This window comes from Copadichromis virginalis, linkage group LG2 (assembly GCF_057382275.1).
Source record: "Copadichromis virginalis isolate Kocher_CV1m ecotype Utaka linkage group LG2, C_Virginalis_male_GT1.1, whole genome shotgun sequence".
Lineage (NCBI taxonomy): Eukaryota > Metazoa > Chordata > Actinopteri > Cichliformes > Cichlidae > Copadichromis > Copadichromis virginalis.
The window spans coordinates 36,243,257-36,266,627 of NC_140619.1; the positions used below are offsets into that span (position 1 = coordinate 36,243,257).

At 41.3% G+C, this 23,371-nt stretch overlaps 1 protein-coding gene across 2 annotated transcripts; it reads right to left on the bottom strand.

Annotated features, from left to right (window-relative positions):
- Window positions 1-23,298, bottom strand: vimr2 (vimentin-related 2). 2 transcript variants are annotated; one of them, XM_085466591.1, is made up of 10 exons: window positions 23,189-23,298; window positions 20,607-20,745; window positions 20,366-20,524; window positions 20,055-20,174; window positions 16,800-16,895; window positions 12,750-12,878; window positions 10,751-10,882; window positions 6,217-6,327; window positions 5,998-6,122; window positions 1-967 (listed from the first exon to the last, which is right to left on the bottom strand). In XM_085466591.1, the coding sequence occupies exons 1-10, from the start codon at window positions 23,296-23,298 to the stop codon at window positions 925-927; spliced, it is 1,164 nt and encodes a 387-aa protein (XP_085322717.1). In that variant the 3' UTR covers window positions 1-924. The 2 variants fall into 2 exon arrangements, with proteins under 2 accessions (XP_085322717.1, XP_085322709.1); XM_085466583.1 differs by having other exon boundaries at window positions 23,183-23,298.
- Window positions 23,299-23,371: the final 73 nt, after the last annotated feature.

Here is a 23,371-nt window from a genome sequence, read left to right on the forward strand (position 1 = left end):
AGCAACTAGTTTTAATCAATTTAAATCTAAAGTACATTTTGATGCTTGTGCAGAGGCAGCAACCAAAAATGATTTATCGCAGACGGCTTTAACATTGTGTAGAAAATAAGGAAAAGATTACTAGGGAATGTATTACCGAATGCTTATTTCCGAAATGACAGTAAATTGGGACACTGCTTTTGAAAGAAGCAATGATTAATCACACAGAGTTTTTCTTGTGGAAAGATCCAGGTGCTCATTTTGAAAGAGCTGCAGAAAAACAACTTCATGAACCATTTGAAAAGCAAACACAGCACGCTGGACTCTCGGCCGTCAAAACCAACTCAAATGTATGGCTGAAAAAGCAAAGGGAAGGCGAAACGCTTTTAGTTACCAAAGAGAGAGCCGTCATTGTCTTTGTTAACAGTGACGGGGTCGAAGGTTAAGAGCCAGACAGAGGCTGAGTGATGGACGAGGTGATATCAGAGCGGGAATGACTCCGCGGAGCCGCACAGTTGAGGGTGTGTGCGTGTGTGTGTTTATCTGCGATTGCGTGTCAGTCTTGTTCAACAAAGAGGGGACAAAGCATTTATGAGTCATATCAGAGAGCTGGTAAAGATAAAACCCCACTTAACGAAATATCCCTTCCAGACGCTGCACGGATACACACTCATCCCACAGCCCCCACCAGTTTTAGACAGCTCCATCTTTCTTGGAGTATCAGGGTCATCTGCCAGAAACCTGTAATCAATGGCCCGGCTTACTGTAGGCCTCCAGACAGCATTAATCTGTCATACTAAGTTTACGTCTGCTCAAATTGCCGAATCGTTGCGTTAAGCTTCATCGAAGTGCAGAAATGGGGTCTGTTTTTACGCGTTTGTCTTTTGTCTGTGTTGGGGAGCACAACCACAGTCAGGACAGCCGATCTGACTGCTCAGGCTTAAGTCACAGGCTGCACAGTCTCTCCTCCTCTTCCTCCACAAGACTCCTGAACAACAGAAGCACATAAAAACACAACACACAGGTTATAACTCACAGAAGCAGGAACGGCATTCACTAATTAGTCATATATTGGCAGATCCAGAGTAGAACATTATTTTCTCAGTTACTCAATTAGTTTGGACAAGCCAAGTAAACAGCTCATCACTCATTTAATAACATGCTTAACCTTAATAAAAGCCTAAAAAGAGTTTACACAAATAAGCTAAGGTACTTCTTGTTTAAAATCGAACACCTAGCCATGCAGGCAGACTGTACAAGCGTTTGTGAAAGATCAAGCAGTTCAAATGAGCTCGCTAAACAGGAAGTTCCTTTTGCAACAAGTCAGTTTGTGAAATTTGTTCCTTTTAGATATTTCATCATCAACTGCAAGTGATTGCAAAGCGGAGGACGTTAGGAAACATAGGCACTCAGACCAAAGTAGCTGACAAGAAAACAGAAGCAGGATCGTCAAGTGCTGAGGGGGCATGATGCACAAACGCCTTCACTGCTCTGCTGACTCAGTAACTGTAGAGCTCCAAACGTCCTCCATCACTAACATCAGCACACAAACTGTGCACCGGGAACTTTGTGTTAAGCGTTTCCATGGCTGAGCAGCTGCTGTGGTGACCCAGGACTTTCGCCCATCATTTTATGTTATTCTCATATAACATGACATATTATCGCCAGTTCCACAACTAGCATATAGAGTACCGTCAGAATTTGAAGTCATGGTTTTCTCCACTTGAGTGGATTTAATGTGGATATAAGTTGAACACTGTTTTTCATCTCTGAGGATAATATCGACTGCATTGACTGTATACACAAAAAGGGTGAAGTCAATGTGAGACAGGCAGAAGACAGGAAGACTGTTAGATGAGAGGAAAGTGGTTAGCATGATTAAAAACAGCCTAAGAACCACTAAAGCTCAAGCCTGCCATGAACTGGAAACTGCATTACTGTCTACAGTGATGTGAGTTTTAGATCATCATGAATTGAGAGGGTACAAAACCAGATTGAAGCCCATGCTCCAAAATCAGCATCTTCAAGCTTGACTGAAATTAGCAGCTTCCCACAAGAACTAGCCAAAATCTTTCTGCAGGAAAAAATGTTTTTCCTGCAGAAAGATTTTATGTTTAGACAAGGCAAATTTGGCCACAATGACAAGAGTCGTAGAAGTAAAGGCGAGGCTTTCAAATCTAAGGCTACGTTCACACTGCAGGTCTTGATGCTCAATTCCGATTTTTTGATCAAATCCGATTGTTTTGTCTGCTCGTTCACACTACAAATAAAATGCGACAGCAAACGCGCTCTAGTGTGAACGCTCAAAGCGGCCGCATGCGCAAAAGAAGACGTCACACACAACGCGCTCTGTTTAGACCCAGAGCAACAGTATTGTTTGACTGATGGCCGTTAATATAAAGACTTCGGACTTTACGTTTCCCAATTTTTGCTTTAAGTTATTGTTATTTACATAATAATGTAAATAACCTAATATTGATCCTTATTGCTGTTTTAGAGGAGCGGTGCTTCAAAGGATAGCTGCAGATTTCTGTCAGAATCTGCAGATTATACAGTACAAATAAAATGTTCACGTTTCTCCAACGTTGTCTTCCCAACAGTTTCACTGACATCTACACTGGATGGCCAGGAAGCGTTCACGATGTCTTCTCGGGCGCTGATAATTGGCGTCTGTCTTGTGTCAGTGACGTAAAAGACGGATTTAATGCGACATGACCGTTCAAACAGCAGTCGCTTTCTAAAACATCGGATATGTATCGGATTCAGCACCACATACGAAAGTGACCCAGATCGGATTTGAAAATATCGGATTTGTGTTGTTCACACTGTCAGACCATGATCGGATAGATGGGTCGCAGAGGGTCAAAAAAAGTCGGATTTGATGCGCTTTCGCCTGCAGTGTGAACGTAGCCAAAGACTGCAGTGCCAACTGTCTGGCATGGTGGTGGTAGCATTAAGCTCTGGGACATTTAACCAAATATTAGTGAGCGTGTATGCATATATTTAAGCCTGTATGTATGATTCTGAAAAAATCCTAAATAAATTCCAATTCCATTTTAGTCATTGAAGATATATTTTGTACAATCATTCCACCCAAGCAAAGCAACAGTTCATAGAAACAACAGTTCATTAAAAGCCCATTATTGCAATGACAGTCATGGCCATGGACCAGTTCTCTGTAGCACTTTTCTTTGTACATAGGCATTTAAAGCCCTTTATACAACTTTACCCATTCACACAAGCACCTTTTCTATGCTTTTTCTACATAACTCCAACACAGGTGATGAGAGCAGAGAAACTGAAACAAAATAAGAAGCTCAAAAGGGGAAGAGGGGAGTCATTTGATATATCGGTAATATAAAAACGAAACCTCATAGTAAAGTAAATAAAGGATCTTGTTCTTAGATGAGCTACTTGTTGCTGCGTCATGGAGCAGCAGGAGCAGACCACAAAGAACAGTAGAGAGAATTACAGTGTAATATGGATCACATTAGCAGTAAGCAAAAGTAGGGAGCATCTGCCCAAACTGCTCTGAGGTGCTTTCGCAGGCGATAAGCCACCCAGTAACGGCAGCCCGGGGTCATTAGGGTCTTCTTTGCAGACAGTTTGCCACGGCACAGAGAGAATAAACAATCCCCATTTTCATTTCTTATTCATGGCTTTAATCACGGATGACAAAACATATAGTAAATGAAGAAAGGAAGGAAAGAAGTTGGCATCGCCCGTGTGTCTTTGGGACAGTCTGCTGGGTAATGAGAGGGAATTAAAACTGTGGCGAATTTGTAAATGTGTGTACGGAGTGGGTGGGGGGTGAACTGACATTAACAGGCTGGCATGGAGAAGAGCTGGCAGAGGCCCAGCACATAGTGCTGTCAGTGTGAGGTCCTCTTTGCCCATTCTAATGAGGTATTTTGAGGGTCTGAGCTCAGGCCTGCATTGGGGGCCCCCCTGGGGTCAGATGGTCAGATGCAGTTGGATGGGTGATGGAAGGACCAGGAGGAAGCCTGTGGCAGCGGGAAGGGATGGCTGAAGTGCGTCACTCCACATACCAGGATGGCAGATGGTTAAACAACCTCAATGAACAGAGGGGATGACATGAAACTTCTTCAAGGTCGCGCACAGGAAACCACAGCACATTTCCTGTGAACCCAGTTGGCCCGTGATGTCAGCCTTTTGTGTTCAGGAATATCTTATAATGGAAATCACGGATATCCAGGTGGCACTGTATGAGGCGCTTGACAATACTGGGCTTATACACCGGATCTTGTGGAAACACTCCTTGCATTACTCACAGTAGAGCTTTTAGAAAAAGATTTTGGGATATTTGTGGTTTTCTCATCTTTGAAGAATTCCAAATGGAAACAGAGCTTTGAGCTAATTTCAGTTTAATAAAATCGTCTCAAGGCCATTATGTGCTTTGCCCCGAACAGCTCATTTCTCCTGACATGTTTAAATATTATGTGGCACCTTTTTGAGCATTGAGGCGGACATCTGTTTTCATTTTAGCCTCTACCACAGAGATGAGAATCCACTGTATGCCTCAGAGTCTGTAGATATTAACTGCAATCAGATATTACGGCAGCTGACTTTATGACTTCAGCACCTTTAACAGGGGATGACAAACTAATCACTGAAATCAAATGATGCAGTGTTTTTCTTGGAATATTTCTCCAGCAGACACGGCTGTCCTCTTGACTGACAGTCTCACTAACAATTAAATCAAGTCATCCCAAAGTCTTCTCGTGTGTGTGGCATAGTGTGTGTGTGTAAAATTTTATTGGTCTCCCTTAAGAATAACAACCCGCAGCCCTGAAATGAGGATCGTGAAGGCACAGAGGTTTATATTCATGCAAGCTCTTCATTTTAAAATGTGCAAAAGAGGCGTGGATAAGCACTTGTACATTACAGTCCATCATAGTGCTTTAAGTTTTAAGGTTAAATTAAAGTACTGCTATAAAGTCAATATCTGAAATACATGATCTGCAAAACAAAGCAGAATACTGACCTGGTTATGATTGAAAATGCTTAAAATCAATTATGAATTAATTAATCATCAACTGCAATGCATTACAATTAATAAACTATTAAATTATTCGATTTTACCATAACCATTTGAACCATTTTATCAGTTTTATTATTACATTAGAGTCCAATAATAACTATCGAATATACAATGTAACAAGTTGCTTTATACGGATACAAAATTGCAACCATTTATATACGACTCCATTATAGACTGTATCCAACATTAACATATTGTCACGATGTGATGTGGTTGGTTTGTGGATTACTGTTGTAAAACCTTGAGTATTGAAACAAGAGAGTAAATCTGAGCATTATCACTTCATACTAGTAATGGATGCCTAGACTGCATCTATAATTCACCGTAATATAAAATGGGATTACAGAGATACAGTAAGGAGCTCAGACATCCAGAGGGAGCTCGGAGCTCTGATCACACCCTACAGCAGATCCAGAAATCTCTGGAGAGATTGTATATCTTGTCTAGACTGGGAGAGCCTTGGGATGCTAGAGAACTGGAATACGCTGCTGAGGAAAGGAACATCTGGAATACCCTTCTGAGGCTGCTACTGTAACCTGACTTACAGTCCTGTGAAAAACAAAGTACACTTCCTAATTCAACAGCACGTAGAACCATGTTATCATTCTCTGAATGTCCCTTTTCTCTTCTTTAAGTTATTGTTTCAGTTCACTGAGATTTGCAGGCATTCGTGTATCCACAGCTCTGTTAAGGCGTTTTTATATGACTTTTTTTTTTAGCCATTTCAGTCATGGGATCATTGTCCTGTTGCATGACTCAGTTTTAGCCAAGCTTTAGCTGTTAGATGAGCATTGCATGGCCTGACCCTGAGGTCAACCAAAACTTTTAATTTCTAGTTTTTAAGTTCTCTCTTCTATTATCACAATGCGAAACTGATTAGATTATCTAATTTTACTCACATGTTGAAGCCAGAGTTGTCTGTTATTAAGTATAATTAAAAACATCAACCATCTGACCTGTAAGCAGCAATCTCCATGTCTCTGGCCATCTTCTGAGTGAGCAGAAACTTATAGTCTTCACACTGCTCCTTCATCTGTTCTTGGAAATTGGCCTTCTGACACTTCATTTCATCTATAGTCGCCTAATGTCACACACACACCCACACAGAGCAGCAGAGGATGAAGTTGAATGACAGAATATAGGTTTCAACTGCATTAATCATTCCCCTGTTATACCTCTAGATCAGCAATCTCATCCATGTATGCAGCCTTCTTCATTTCAACCTCGTCCTCCAATTCCTCGTTATGCTTCTCGAGCTCAGCAAGCTCCTTTTGTAGCTCTGAAATCTTCAGGAATAAAGAGAAGGAGTTATTCATTGAACATATATCTGCAAAATTGCTTGTATATTGAATTCTTTTGTTACCGATAATGTAATAATCCCATACCACAACATTTTAGTGCCCTCGTGTTCATGTTCAGTTCAAGAACAGCAGCTGAGGAGCACTTCAGTAAGACAACAAAGAGCTTCAACCTTTGGTCAATGGCAACCTTCTTATCAGCCTTAAACTGCATTTCACATTAAATGAAGACTGCTTTGAGGCCGAGTTACAAACTGAGAAAAATGTGGAGACATGGAAATGTGAAGAAATAGACATGTGGGGCATTTAAGCATTTTTAGAGATACAAATGGAAGGGGATTGTTTCGGCTGTGGTCTCACTTCTGAACTTCAGAAAAATTATCAACAAATGAGGCCAAGAACAAGAGCAGATGTTAGTCGTCAGTTTGTAGTTGTCAGATGGCCAGAAATAGGACTCAGATGAATGCTAATGTTTATCCATTGCTGCTAGATATTTAAAAATAAATCGATAGTTATAAACATGGCAGCCAACACCATAACAAGTTGAATGTTATGCATCAGTTGGATGATATGAGAGCGACCCGCCAGGCCAAGGAGCCACTGGCAAGTAAGGCATTCTCCAAATCATAGCATCTGACCTGGCTTGTTGTTTCATCATAGATAAATGTTTTTATTTTATTCAGGTTTGGGAGGGTCCTTGCTAATGACATTAGGAAACGTGAAAAAATCAAAACCACTGACAGTTGATGTGAATACTACAATTTTTTCTCTCAACAATGCGATCTTCTCCTGGAAAATGTCCTGTGGATGTTATTTTGAAACCTCGCATCCACCTAAAAATTGCCGCCAACCTTTACACACACAACCCATGTCTCCCATATCACCCCCTGATGGCAGCAACCTCCCTTAGTGGGACATAACGGTCTATTGAACCCCCAAAAATGACAGAGAGCCAGGGACCTTTCCATGGCCTCCAAACTCCCCAGATCAAAATCTGGACCTGTGTTTATGCCCTGACCAATCAGAGCTGCTTTGGTGCTATGAGTCGAACCTACACAATATTATATGTAGTGGCCGATCAGTGTATATTAGATTGTCATGACATATTGAACAGACATTCATTGATTCCAGATGGCGACTTCTGCAGAATTTGGTGATCCCCCGACAATTCTTCTAGCACCACTACAAAGTTGACGTTTTTAAGAGGAAATATCTGAGGATTTATTGGATAGACTGCCATGAAATTTGGTTCACACAATTATGACCCCCCCTCAGGAGGAATTATAATTACTTCCTTAGCCTCCTGACTTGACATTAACTGGGCAAAATTTTGTATTTTAGTTAACAACTACATACCTCTGATTTAAAGCTACTCCCATCAGTCCCAGTGGCACTTTTTCATCATTACTAACTGAAAACATGGATTTAAACTGAGCTCTAACTACAACTGAAGTATGCAAATTAACCCAGCAAACACAGACAGAACAGGTTACTTTACTTTCACCACAAACTAACTGAGGAGCATCCCTTCCCCCGCCGTGAGTAATTACAGCAATCACTGAAGTTCAACAATTAGCTGTCACAGCCAGATGGGGATCCAGGCAGTCCTGCTCGTCTTTCAGCCAGATCATGTGACCAGAAGACGACCCGATTACTACTCACAGGCTGATGGAGACTTCCCAAACTGTGTGACTCACTTACTCTCCTTGGCATGATAAGTGGAGCCTGGCCTTGTATGTATACGCGAGCGGTGGCGGATAAACCCATCAGAGCCTGTTCTATTATATACATTTGTGTGTCAGGCCTGATTTCACTGCAATCGGTTTGTTTGGCCATGTTGTCTCTCAGTGAGAAACCAGACCCGAGGCATCCATCACAGACGAAGAGGAAACAGAGCAGATCAGGCCGTGCTGTCCATCCGTCAGCCTGGACAGAGCAAAAAGTGAGGCTGAATATTAAAGAAAAGTAGATGATGTTGGGAGACTTGTGCTGAGGTTACAGAGGCTTGATGTTTATTTAAAGAGCTGAAAGGTAGAGCCACACTAATGAGAACCAAACCACCATGTTTGCTACAGATGTGGTTGGGTGCCAGCTGTGGTCAGACCACTGACGGATGCTAATAAGACCAGGGTGGACTATAAGAGGTGTTTTTACCTGAGTCACCATTTCCTGGTTTGTCTTTTCATTCACGTCTCACTTTGTTGTCTGTTTCCTTCAAAGTCTCTTTGCTCCCTTGGCACCTTTTAATTTATTTTTTTTTTGCTAGCAGGATGACAAATTAAGCTTCATTTCCTTTCCACTCAGTGTGTGTGTGAGAAGTATAAAGATGCCTATGACACTGCAGGCGCTCTGAAAGACTGTACTTAATATAACTGAGGACACAGAGAGCAATAAATCCTGTGTGAGCTGCAGTCGAGCTCTTCACATCTCCTGCTGAAAACGTCCGCAGAGTAAACACTCTGGTCAGCAGGATCTCCCACACTGTTGCTCTGCTGTCACTCAGCCGCTCTCAACTCCCTTTGCCTGCTGTGGGAAACCATTCATTTTCACCATTACATCTGATTTAGGAGCTGATGACCGACACAGAGCCAGCTGATAGATGTTAAAACCCTTTCCTTTTTCAGTAAAGAGGTTGAAAATGTATTATGGGAAGATCACTATCAGCAGGCAGTAACTAAAGGACTTAAATGATGTGTAAAGCTCTGATCACCTCAAAAACAATATTCTCTCATTCGGCTGTTGCAATCAGCAGCCCTGCAGAGCGTTTTGATTTTATATTTCTCACAGGTGTGGAGGCAGAAGTCAAGTGAGTGTTGATTGTGGAGCTCAAAACATTTAAAAAAAAAACCCAAAAAAATAATAATTTTCATGCCAAGAGTTACATGAGAAGATTTTATCACTCTCATAGCGTCATGAAGAAAGAGAAAAGTTTTTACAGGACTCTTTCACAGTACTGTTCAGTACACCTTTAGTGCTTCCATATCAGGAGGGTAAGTAGTAGCCAGGTGCGGCTAATCATATATTATTTAATTTACTGATCGTCACCAAATGTGACCGCCTCTATAAAGCAAAAGTTTGTGCAGTTTCCTGGTCTGGAGACAAACGTTGTGTTAACACAATCCTGGAATGTTCCCAGCAAATTCACCTCAAAGTCAGACTGTGAAATACTCAAAGAAACTTCAAAAAGAAAGCCTGTTCACTCTGAAACAACATGGCAGCACAGTTTAGATTTGCAAAGATTCGTCTAAGCAAACCACAGATCTACTGAAAAAACGGACAGACAAAACCGAAGTGGAAATCTCCGAGGATAACCCACAGTTCCATATTTCACCTGAAACCAAACACGGCCTATCAGATGTCACTCTGAGAGGTGATCATTGGGGTTTTTTCTTCATCCACGTTGCGAGGACAACGTTCCTACAGCTCAAGCTTGGCTGAAACTATGTCACACAACAGGACAATGATCCCAATCACACCAGCAAATCTACAACAGAGCTACACAGTTAAACTTCAACCCAATTAAAATGCTGTGGTGGGACCTAAAAAAAGCTGTACATAAACTAATTCATGCACATCTCAATAAACCAAAGCAACACTGAGGAGTTCCTCCACAGCAATGACGATGACACTGATATAGTCACTTAAAAAACAGTTACTTTTTGTCCACGTTGCTAAAGGTGGTTTGCAAATGTTGAACTTGGTACTTACTGTTTCACATGTTTTTGATATGAAAGCAGATCAGAGGTATATGTATAAAAAGGATAAAATTGACCCCGTTTGCGTGTGTTGTGTCTGGTATGATTTCAGCCGGGAAAATATTAAACATGTCATATCTGCTCTCCTCACACTTGTTTACTTATGAAAAGAAGCAGGGGGGTGATTCTTGTTACACTTACTTGTAGAACTTACTGTATGATGCTGGATGGTTTCCCTAACATGAGTTGTTTCAGGCCATGTCTTAGTGGCAAACAAAAGCATATGTTGAAGAACAATTCACTGCGTTATTTAATATATAATTCATTCATAAAGAATGTTCATCATGGTCTGGTTTCCAAATATATGTGGCCAAAACAAAGATATGAAACATAACAATCACATAATGTTATGCTCTATTACACTATAAACTGCAAATGATCTTTTGGCTTTAATTGTGACTGTTTGTTCCAGATATAAGTTGCTGTAGGCGTACATAAAATGGGTAAATCTTTTTTTTTTTTCCTTTTTTGGATCAACTAGCTTCCTTTTCGTGCAAGAAGTTCAGAAGAACTTAAAAGCTTGGCAAATGCAACCAAAACGCCCTGCCCTGATGTAAAGCTCAAGTTTACTCCAAACAAACTATGCTAAGCGTATGTGCTTTGTGTAATTTGGCTCAACTAACTCTTTAAAGAAAGGGCAGGGGGAGAACACTCACCAGCATCTTTATCTCACCGGCGTCCTTTATCTTTGTCAAGTCTTTGACCGTTGACCCTCCAGTTCCTCCCACTTCCACTTCCTTTCCGTCGCCACTGTGGACCACAGCAGAGGAGGCTGCACCGCACTCATACTGAAGAGACACAAGATGAGAAGTCAGTGCTGCTGGGATCTTTTTGAGTAATTAAGTGCACTTTGGCAGGGGGAGCAATCAGAGTCTCTCATACTAGCTCTCCTTGCGTACACCAGTTTCATGATTAGCCAAAACATTGAGGGCGCACAGGTGTGTAGGAGTCCGCCAGCAATCACCATTACTGCTCACAACCAATAGCAATCATTTTAGCATCGAGACAATTGCGTCTCGTAATCGAGGCCAGGCACAGACAGGACGGTGTCCAGCTGGCGAGGCAAGAGCCTGAGTGGGAGGGAGAGAGTAAATAGATGGCGTTTTAAAGAACAAGAAACACACGTAGACAGGCAGATATCCCTTAGTCATGTCTCCATATTAAATGCACACAAACACCAGTGTCCACTTCAGTGCAGCTAAGGAGCCTGGGAAGGCGGCCTGCAGTCTGATTGCAGCCCTGACCTCTGAACCAGGCAGACATCCTCACCTCAGAGAGGGTCAGACCCACCGGAGCTACAGTCTGACCCCAGTGCAGTACCTCGATGCTGCAAGACACACACACACACACACACACACACACACACACAGGTGGACAAAGACATTCTGTTCGGGTCCAGAACAGCACCTCTGATTTCCAAGTTCTTCCCCAATGTTGTGTTAAGAGGTAAAGAAAACAAGTGGGAGCCTCGTTGTGTGATTTGTGAAAGCTGAGAGGGACAGAGGGAGGGTGGTGCGGTGAGAATATTGGAGTTAATCGTAAAGAGGATGAGGAACTGGTCACTGGAGAGAGTGTCAAAAGTGAAAGTACTCAGATCTCTTATTTAAATAGAAGCAGTTCAAGAATAATGAAATAACCCACAGGAAGTGAACGACCTGCACCAATATATAAACCGCAGAAGGAACTTAGAAGTATTAAAAAACAACCCAGTAACACAACCTTATTGTTCACATTACTTCGTTCCATGGCATGGTCCGGCCAATACACACAGTGAGATTGTAACACATTACTTTATCCTGTCACGAAATCACTCAGCACAGGTTGGCTGGCTAGCTGGAGAGCATATCATCAAGTGAAATTAAAACCACACAAGATCGATTTCTGTTGGAAGCGTTTGTGCCCTGTTTAGGATGCATGGCCAAAAAAATAAAAAAAATAATGACAACTGTTTAGTTTTCTGAGATCATGAGATCATAAAACGCTCAAGCAGCTGTGATGTGTGTTTCCATGTGTGCTCACCGGTGGCTCTGCAAACCTTTTGTGGCATATCCCAGATATGAAGAAAAAACAAAAAAGGGCTTGTTCCCATTTACCCGACAAGTTTTAAAGGAACAAGGTTTAACTTTTGTGAAACTCGGTCAACACGATAGCATTAACAAACTCATTTATTATGTTTTTTAGTTCATTCAACAAAACTTGCTTTTGTAGTACAGTCTCAAAATGTAGTGACTGTATGACCCACAGTTTGAGAGCCACTGAAAGATCGCAACCGATGTCTGTCTGAATCCAGCCTGTGAAGCCATGAATGCTTATTTATCATATTTTCACATGCTTTTTTTTCATCTAATGAGACCCACTTTGTTATATTTCTCACAATGATTTTTTAACAGCTGGAGAATTAGCAGCTGTTAACAGTGGTGTACATACGTTATTTTCTTGTTTGTTTGTTATTATATGGCTCAGTAATGTATTGAATACATGTTTTTCCCTGTAAACCACCATTATGTTCATTTCTGACTCCGTGTTTTCATTTTGGGGCTCTACACATGATTCACAGTTAATAACTGGGCCTTAGCGCAGGCCCTCGGATCGTCCGGTGCATGGTATTGGTGTGGTTCTCTGTGGGTTTTGTGTGTTATGTACTCTGTGTTGTACCTGGAGTGTCTCAGCCAGTTGGCAGTAGTACTTTTTTACATCCAAAGCCGGAGCAATGTCAGGGCTGCCAAATTTAATCACTGCTGCCCGGGTGATCCCTTCGTTGGGCTCCAGCATATCCTCCACTGTCTGCTCATACACGAAACACATACAAATACACAAGAATGTAACAACACACATTTATTTATTACACTGTTCTTAATGTCAGTTTTAATAGACTTGCACTTTACTTTACTTCTTCATAATTCAGCTCCTAATATTTCCTAATACATCCACAATCATCATCTATAACTTTTCTCTTTCTTTGTCTGGCAGCTATATTTTTCCCACATCCTTCTCCCAGCATACCCAGTATCTCTTCTTCATACGTGTCCAAATCAACTCTGTCTCAACTTTTGTCCTTTGACTGAGAGGTGGTCTGAGCTTTTAGGATATCTACGATGAAACATGAACAAGCACAGGTTTTATATCGATCATGCAAAGGACAAAGAAGCAGCCTCATCTAACTTCACAATGATTTTGAGGTATGACAGGTCATTTTGGGAGGTAGTTGTATGAAATTTAGACTACTGCAACATTACACTTAGATCTATTTGTTCTTAGTGAACGCAATATTAATGAACATTGTGTACAAATACATATTTTCTAAAACATTTTTTAAGCAAGGAAAATTTCACCTAATTCAAACTTCTGGAAAAAACAAACCAAAACAACAGTGGTGGCAACAAGCTTCCATAAACCCTTTGATATTAAGAATCTTATTTGCAGGAGTGCCCTGGTAATAAGTAATAACTTGACATGTTGTTCCAGTGGCAGGAGAGATCAGATCTCAAAGAAAATCCACACAAGGGTGTGGAGAACATGTGAACTGAAGCTTCCTGAGGTTTGAACAGGGGCGCTACAAAGAGGGGGCCAGAGGGGGCACTGGCCACCCCCCAAAATTTGCTGACCCCACCTGGCAAGACTGTCCTATGTTGGTAATAATTTTAATAAATGTGAACACGAGAGAGGACGAATCATTAAAGTATGGTTGGGACTTAAAGTCAAGCAGTTAAAAGTCAAGTTAAAAAAGATGATCATGGATTTCAAATTATGGAAGTGAACGCAAATAAGCTGAACTTATATCAGTTTCATCTCTCTATAAGCTTATTGATGGCGCTCTTCTCAACAGCCCCAGCAGTAGAGAGCTACTATCTCTGTCTAAAAGTAAGTCCCTGTCATTGTCCATTTACCTGTATGACTGATTTAATGTGGTTTGATTCTATAAGACCCTGCAAAACCAAAGTGTTCTTGCAAGAAGTGCACACTAGGGCAGACACCTAATTTTATATAGAAACATGTTAAAAGTCTAAAATGATTAGAAATACAGGAGTAATGTGATTACTTGTATAGATGGATGGTCAATATGACCTTATGTTTGCTACAATTACACCAAACCACCAATGCTCTGACTTCTTGCATTACATTTTAAAATTGAGCCTTGTCTTTATTGATGAAAATGTGTCAGCATTATTAATTAGTACACATATGTATGTTTATTATATCCATAGATGCCTAGTGTATTTCAGATATAGCTCACCCCTACAACAGTAAAAGAAAAAACTGAGGAACAAGTGTGTTGTGCAGTAAAAGTATACTCAGGTAAATTTTCTGTCTGCTACAAACACACAGAGACCAAAGGCCTCAACATGCATGTCTGCAGCCTCACATCAGTTACAAAGAAAATGAACTGCTACAGAGCTGCAGTGGCAGACTAACATTTTTCTCCTCTTCCCTGCACCTACATAACGACATGGCTGCCGATTTCTCAGGGGAATGTGGGGTATCTGGAAGTGCCGATAATAACAACAGTTAATAAAACAAAGGGAACTTCTGTTTTCATTTGGTATTCAGCCGCATTTCCCGGACGGGGAGTTATCGAGCGTGTCCCAGAGGGAGTGTGTTAAATGCCGCGCGGTCCGGCTTTGCAGAGGAAAAACACAGAGTGATGGAGCTGCTCCTGCTTCAGCTGCCTCCCTCTCTCTCTCTCTGCCTGCAGCCTCTAGATCTGATACCGGGGTGCGCCTGTCATCTCCTGGTGAGGTGGAGAAAATTGTAGAAGGTGCAGAGGGCTGGGGGTGTGTGTGGATATGTACAGAATATGGCTGCAAGCATGTGCTTTTTTTAAAGGAGTAGTTGAAAAATTTGTTTGAGTGCAGAGAAGCTACTTAATACATTTTATTTTGTGGGGCATGTTCAAGAGTTCGAAGATAAAATGACAATCTGATACTAGCACAAAATCCTTTATAAACCAGTGAATTCTTACACTGATGTTTCAGCAAGTGAGCTTCGGCAGAAAGCAGATTTTGTCAGCTTCAATCTCCTGTTTCCACTTGTTATGCTTAACAACCCCAGAGTTGGTTGTTCTTTCATATTTACCATGCAGATATGAAAATATGGGCATATTTTTTATTATTCTCAGATCTGACCTCGACCTGATTGAAACACTATGGTGAAACCTTTGCAGTTTTATAAAGAAGAGTGGGCCAAAATTCCTCCACAACGATGTGAGAGACTGATAAAATCACACAGAAAACAATTACTTTAAGTTGTTGTTGCTAAAGCTCGTGAAGCGCTAAGTGTACTCGGTTCTACACAGGACTCCAGTAAAAACTCTCTTTTTCACAGGACTGTTTTTGGACAATAACATGCTTTTTTTGTGATTTTATATTTGTGTATTAAATTGGTTGTAATTCATCAAATGTTTTTGCAATATTTTGGTTTTAACTGAAAGTCTGCAATTCAATCACATCCTGTTTGTTTGCTGTAAAATGCCCAGAACAGTGGGAAGGTGTTCCTGCATCTTCGATCAATGAGGAATTAAATCTGCAGGTTGGTGCCTATTACTGTTTTTATCTCACAGAGACTTTTTACCTCGATAAATAAACTAAATATAAAAGTTACTCTGCCAAACACTGACTGTAGCTTTTGCCTTGAGACAGAAATGTTTGATCTGCCTCAAAAATGAATTTATACCATTCAGGAGAGGGATGTTTTTGATACATTACAGGTCAAGAAGTAAACAGCTTAAATACAGACAATCAATTTTTGGCACATTCACATATCAATTAACACATTCCTGTGATCTGTTCATGGTGCAGATGCAAAGTGGCAGTCGGTGCTCTACAGAAAATTTAAATCTTACATGTGACTCATTTTAAAGTTTTTAAATCAGGTATATGATCTATGTGTTCTTGCATTATGTTTTTGGAAAATATTTTTGCAAAACACTCAATTTATGATGTTCAAACTTTGCATGAGGATACTGTGGATCTACTAACAGTTTCGTGCATGCTATACCGATTAGTTTGCAGTATTGTGGTGAAGTTTACAGTAACTGATGCCATGTTGGACTCATACAGAGCAGGCTGTGTCGTTCATGGACAATGTGAAGTTACATCAAAGATAGCAAACATCAAGTTATATTTAAATGCTGATCGGATTCAGTCACTGAATTACAACTTTTATACTAGGTTTATAATGTCTATGTGTTGGGAAATGAGGAATATAGTTCATGAAATATCTGCTTATATCTTGTTGAATTCAGCTGGGTAAATCAACAAAAAACAGCGAGTACCAGAGTAGCAGCTGATCACTTGATGACTTATTTCAAGTAATTGTTTTCAACAGCCCATCTTTAAGTTCCACCACCACTTAAACAAATCCCACTTTAACCCCTGAGGTAAAATTTAAAAGTGTAACAGTCCAAAAACACCTTCCTTCCCATTAAAAGACTAGTAACGACTGCATTTAGTACAAAGCCCTTAAAAAAAGCGATTTTATGAATCTAGAATTGAATGCTCTGCTCATATTTTTCTGTTGTTGTGGCCGTTTCTGGTTACAACTCTTCAGCAAGGTGACCAAGGTCGCGAGGAGCTGCGTTTGTCAACACAGATCTGGGCATTCCTCCAACACTCCTGTCTGACCTAAGTGCTACATTTTGAGCCATTTCTGTGACTATAAACTGTTCCTGTTTCATCAGCCTGCAGCTACAAACTCCCTTTTTCTCACCGTCCTGTGCAGGGTCTCCATGCTGGCCAGCTGCTCCTCGTAGATAGTCACTTGCTCCCTCAGAGCCAAACACTCTGCTGTCACAGCATCCACTTCCTGTTAAAAGAAAGTAAAGTTAACAGAGAAGTTGAACTTAATTTCTGGAAGTGTCTGAGGAGTGCTCTGCAGTTTGCAAACTAAATCAAACCACAGGTGGAAAAAACATGAAGTTGTTTCCACCCTGAAGACCAATTTTGAGAACAATCAGCACCAGCCACTCTGTCACTGAACAGCAACTACACGCCGCAATGCAGAGGAAAAGGGAGGAGGAGGAGGAGGAAGATGAGAAGGAGGCTAACTAGACACAAAAGCCTTGTCACCCAATCTATTTGCCGGCAGGGGTTCTGAATTCGTCTACTCTTTTTAAAGAACTGGATTAATTGGTGTTGAATGCAATTACTGTTTGTGCCTGCTTTTACATTTAGGAAGAAAGAGTTTGGTGGTAAAGTTGTGGATTCCTGCTGTGAGGGTGGCAGGGTCAGTGATGTACTGCAGCAGATTAAACAGACTGGCTGCTGCTGCTGAACTCTCTGAGCTGGAGAAAAACCTGTTGTAGTTTGTGTAGTTGCTCCATAGTGTTCACACACAGTCACAGACTTCTTTTACTCAAGTTGCCATTTCCAGCTCCATAGTTTAATTCTAGGGTAGCTTTGCATGATTCACTGTTCAAAATAAGCCGTTTCTGTTTATGTAGCAATTTTAGCTCCAACTGACTTTCTCAACCTGAAAATACTGTATAACAGACAATAAGGAAAAGCATGTTGGGTCAAATTTAAGTGTCTTACACATGTTTGTTGACATGATAGCGTCACACAGCTGTTGCAAATTTGTCAGCTTTACTGGATTGGATTGAGATCTGGGAACATGTAGACCATTTAAGTACAATGGATTCATTAACATGTTTAAGAAGCCAGTTATTGATGGGTTGAGCTTTGTGACATGGTTTGTTATCAAATACAAAACTCATGTAGCATTTCAAAGATGCTCACGTTAAAATATTCCCTACACCATCACCATCAGCCTGAACCAACAGGATGGGTCCACACTTTCATTTGGTTTACAACAAATCAGACCCTACGATCCAAAAGTTGGAGCAGAACTTGAGACTCATCGGACCAGGGAAAGTTTTCCAACCTTATATAGCCCAATTTTGGTGAGCCTGTGTGAATTGTAGCCTCCATATCCTGTTTTAGCTGACAGGAGTGATACCCAGTGTGCTTTTCTTCTGCTGTTGCCCATCTGCTTCACGATTTGATGTGTTGTGCCTTCAGAGATGCTTTTCTGTATACCTTGCTTTTAACCAGTGGTTATTTGAGTTACTGCTGCATTCCTGCTACCCCAAAGCATCTAGGCCAGTCCCTTCAGATCTCTGATGTCAACAAGGCATTTTCTGCCAGAGAAACGCTGCTCATTGGATATATTTTTTTGTACTACTCTCTGTAAACCCTAAGCATGGTTCCTAATAGATCAGACGAGGCCATCTGACACCAACAACCAGGAAAAATTCAGTCATTTAAATTTGATTCCAGTTTCCCATTTGAACTGCAGAAGAGTTGGAGCTTTAAGTCTTCACCATGAGTGGTGCCTTGTCACATGTATTATTGTTGACATGTTTAATATAAAAATATTGATTAGTGCTCTCCATTTATCTGTTTATTTTTATCCCAATGAGGATTAAAACCAGCTGAAATTCTGACCAAAAGAAAGTCTTCTAATGTAATTCTGACCTTGTTTTTACCTTTAAATGAATCTAAACTCCATATATGCTAAATTAATTCATCCACTCAGACTCACTCTGTTTTTCTGTAGCCACAGAAAATCAAAATGAGGTGAAATGTGCAATCCTTGATGATGGAGTAGGATAGAAACCACACAAAAGCCAGCGGTATGCTCTAAAACAAACCAAATGTGGCTTTTTGACGTTATGCTGACAAAGATGCAGCTTGTTGTGGGCCGATCTGTGTAGTATTCACTCTTCTCCTCCGCATCTCTGCTCTTCCTCTACCTCCCTGCTGATTTCCCACCAAGTCTTGTCCCTGCAGCTGCTTCCAATTCAGAACTGCAGAACAGAGCCAGCAGGAACATTACGGCACCATATCACAGCCTGCGTTACATCTGTGAGGCACAAATGAAAGCCTCCCTCGCATCTGGCCTGGTTCTGGAAAGGAAACGATGGTCTCTGGCATGTGCGAGGGAAGAAAAGTTTGGTGGCTCAGGTTGCAGTGGGCCACCAGCCCCGACTGTGTGACTGCTGGTGATCAAAACCCACTGGGCAGCACTACAGAGGAGCAGCTGTGCCAGGTGTCAGCTGGATGGAGTGGGAAGTGAAGATGCTTGACAGCCCTGCCATCTAGTGCTCAAAGTATATTATCGCAACACGGTCAGATCAGAGAGAAAATGCTTCGGTTCATACTCAAGTTTTAAGTAAGTGATTTAATACTAATATATTTAAGTAGACACAGCCACCAAACTTATTTAAAGGGCAGTTTTATACATTATAAACTTTACTGCTTGAGGTTTCACATTTGCAAAATGTAATTTTAGTATACAATGGCCTCTGTTTTGTGAGTTTTGATCAACAGTAGTAAATTCAGTTAAGAGTTGAGCTCTAACTAAATAATTTTACTTCAAGTGAAATTGTAGCCTTGACAGACTAGATGACACGACCCTGTGGGGAATCCTGACGTTTGTGTTTGGGCCTATGATCACCATCCATCCTTTTTTTTTTTGCGTCTCGCGTGGTCGGTGAAATGGGGACAGCAGTCAAAGCAGAGGCCAGCTCTTCTTGGGGGACACCGACGCATCAAGCTACGAAACGTGATCTCTCCGGTGTGTCCTGGGTCTTCCTCAGGGTCTCCTCCTCATCTAGGAGGCCTCTTGGTCTGATGCTCAATCCCCAGCTGACTCCCTTCGATCATCAACCATCCATTAATATAACCACTCAAATAAGGACGTCATTATTTGAGTGGTTATATTAATGGATGGTTGACTCTGATGTGACCCTGAATTTTACTACGCTTGTGCTCTCTTAGCTTTTTGGAACTGAACCTACTGTTATAACCAAATCTTCAAATAAATTTATAGTCCTTAAAAAAGAAAAAAAGCACAGATTATTCTTTATTTGTCGAGCAGAGTAGAGTTCCCTCCTGACCATTTTTCTGAAGCAGCAATGGGATTTCCATGCATACCAACAGAATACTTGCCAAATACAATTACCTCAGCCACATCTTGTTGTTCCTGCCGGACGAAGATCCTCTGCTGCGACGCCTTCTCATAGTCTTTCTTCAGGAGCTTGAGCTCTTTCTGCAGCTCCTGTGTGTCATTCAGAATCCCATCCTGTGGTGAGAAACAGCCAGATACTGATGGATCTTGACAAGGTTGTAAATCAGACCTGCCCACAATTATGCAAAGTGTGATCCGGCTGATGTCATGACGTGAGACGTGCTTGCGGACTGATATGAGAAAACCTCATTTAGGCATGCCATCGCACGGAGAGACATGCAGCAGACACACCCAACAGCACATACCCTCTGCTTGCCCAGTCTTTCCACCACAGCGTCCAGGCTGTGGTCGGGCACCGCCACAGTGGAGGTGATGCTGGAAGAGGCCTGGCGATTGTTCAGCTCTTCCTCCAACTCAGTGATCTGACATTCAAGAGACTCATTGTCGTCCTCAAAACAACGAGCCTAAAGGGCGCAGGTTTAAATAGCGTGAGGTATACACAGAAGAAACCAGCAGAGAGGCAGCAGTTACAGTGTTTGTCCTCACCAGCTCAATCAGCCTGACCAGGCGGTCATTGAGGGCAGCAATGACGGTGCGGTCCTGGACAAACTGGTCCAGACCTTCTTTGTTCTGAGCCCTGGCAGCTGCAAAGTCTAGCTTATCACAGTCATCAACAGCAGCAGCCCTGAGAAAAGGCACAAAGCACCAAAGACTCGACTCAATATTTTTAAAGGTTTTAGAAAAATAAATTAAACACATACAGAGAGGCTTCATCAAGTTTATCCCTGCTCATTTTCTTCCATTTCATTTTATTTTGTAAGGCTGAAATGTTGCTAATTTTGTGATTTTTGGTTCTCTTTTGTTGGTGTTTCTTTCATTTTTCTGTGTTGTATGTTATGTCATATATTGCTCTCACTTCATATATGAGATGTTTTTCGTGGGCATCCAAACAAGGCATTTATCCAGACTGAATATACTTCACTGTAAACATGACATCATGGAGTTATTGGTTCAGTTTGTCCATTTCTTAGCAGGTTTACTCATAATTCTGGATTTGCATGATACATTTAAGAGAGGTCAGGCTTCGAGGTGCTCATGTTTGGGAGTCAGTCTGGATCTGGATGCAGGAATTCATGGAAGGATTCTTCACTGTTCTTCACCAACACAGGGTAACAGTCAACTCTTAAAAAAATGATGATGATGATGATGATGATGATGATGATGATGATGATGATGATGATGATAAGGAACACCAACTTCTATCTATATCACAAACCAATCTCTTGATTCTGGATAAAGGGACTCCGCTCATGCATGGTGCGAAGGGAATTTTCAGTCTTGGCAGAGGTGTGTAGTCTCTGCTCTTGTGCTTGAAATGCTCGACTGCGTTTGACGTCACAGCAAATAAAGATTGCACCCTGTGATGGCGTCTGTGCGCTGAAGACATTTGTCACTACCAGTTGTTGGTACCTCAGTGCTGATTACTTTACCTACCTATTATGCATTGATTGCTGTATGTAGACATGCATTTTAGGTTGTTAAGCACATTTTGACACATCGGTGTTTTGGGAATTTTCAAATTTGTCTCAGACCACAAACCTCTGAAGTTATAATTGTTGATGAGATTACAGTTTACAGCTTAATTAATATTACCTAGAGACAGGTTCAAGTCATACCCAGATGTCAGATTTTAGCCCATATACATTTTCTCTCATCAAAATGTCATCTTATATCTCATTTTTACTATATCCTGTTCTAACTTCTAACTTATGTTATTTCAGAGTGTTATTAGACCATATTACAGGACTTTTTTCCCAAAAATTTCAAATTTTTATGTTGCAAATTAAGGTCAATGAAGTTAACACATTGCACTAGTTTTAGGTGAAAATGAATATGATGAATATGGCTCCTCCCTTCGTTACGCTGAGATAGAACTTGGGCTTCTAGGGGCTTCCCACAATGCACAGAGTATTTCTTCTTCACTCACCTTTTTTCCCCCCCAATTACTATTCATTTACACACCACTCTGCATTTAAAAATGGCCTGTATTTGTATAGCGCTTTTCTAGTCCCTAAGGACCCCAAAGCGCTTTACACAACCTGTCATTCACACACTGGTGATGGCAGCTACATTGTAGCCACAGCCACCCTGGGGCGCACTGACAGAGGCGAGGCTGCCGAACACTGGCGCCACCGGGCCCTCTGACGACCACCACTAGGCAACGGGTGAAGTGTCTTGCCCAAGGACACAACGACCGAGACTGTCCAAGCCGGGGCTCGAACCGGCAACCTTCCAATTACAAGGCAAACTCCCAACTCTTGAGCCACGATCGCCACAATTTATTTTGTTTCGCCTTCCTCCCCTCACCCCCAACTAGTTGCAGCTAATGCTTGAGCTCTCTGAGCCTGGTCCTGCCAGAGGTTTCTTCCTGTTAAAAGGGAGTTTTTCCTTCCCGCTGTCACCAAGGTTGTTGGATTGTTGGGGTTTCTCTCTATTAGTGTAGGGTTTGTTTTTTTGTCTGTTTTTTTACAAAAACCCAAAACAAATAATACACAGCCTAACATTTAGACCAGCTACTCAAATATATAACGTATGGCTTTCATCATTTACTACTGTTAGGCTAGCTGCTATGACCACAAGTGTGAGACTGGCCGCAGAAATAAAATTGTAATTTTGTCCTGAATTCTGGAAAAAGCACTCGACTGATAGTGACATTATTACATCTGACCAATCTGTCAGATAACCTAATCTCTGCTTATTTGCTGACAACCTCACAGTCAGTCATGGGGAGGCCAATTTCAACGTACATGTCATACATCGTTTTTGTATTTAACTTCATTCTTAAGGACTATAACAAATAATTTTCCAACTTTGGGATGAATAAAGATGTTATTATAACCACTAAGGTTCTTCAGCATCCACCGGGAAACCTTTGACATGTAAAGCAGTACACTATGTTTTAATCATAAGGGGAAAATTTCAGATGTTACCCTTTTAAATGAAATCTCATTCATGTATTTCATCTATAACATTTTTCAGGTTAAAATGCCATACCCCTCACAGACAAACTGGTGGACATGTTTGTACACCTTAATATCTTAAAAGTGGTAAGCAAAACCCACACTGACCTGACAGAGGCCCGGTATTGCCCCGCACACCGCACGTTCAACCCTCCGTTTCGTCTCCAGCTGTCGTCCTCAAACAGCTTGCGGTAGGAAGACACTCTGAGCATGGCCATAGCTTTGAATGGCTTCAGACTGAGATAAGACACAACAACCAAATGGAAGCAGCAGATCGAAGGAGGATTTTAT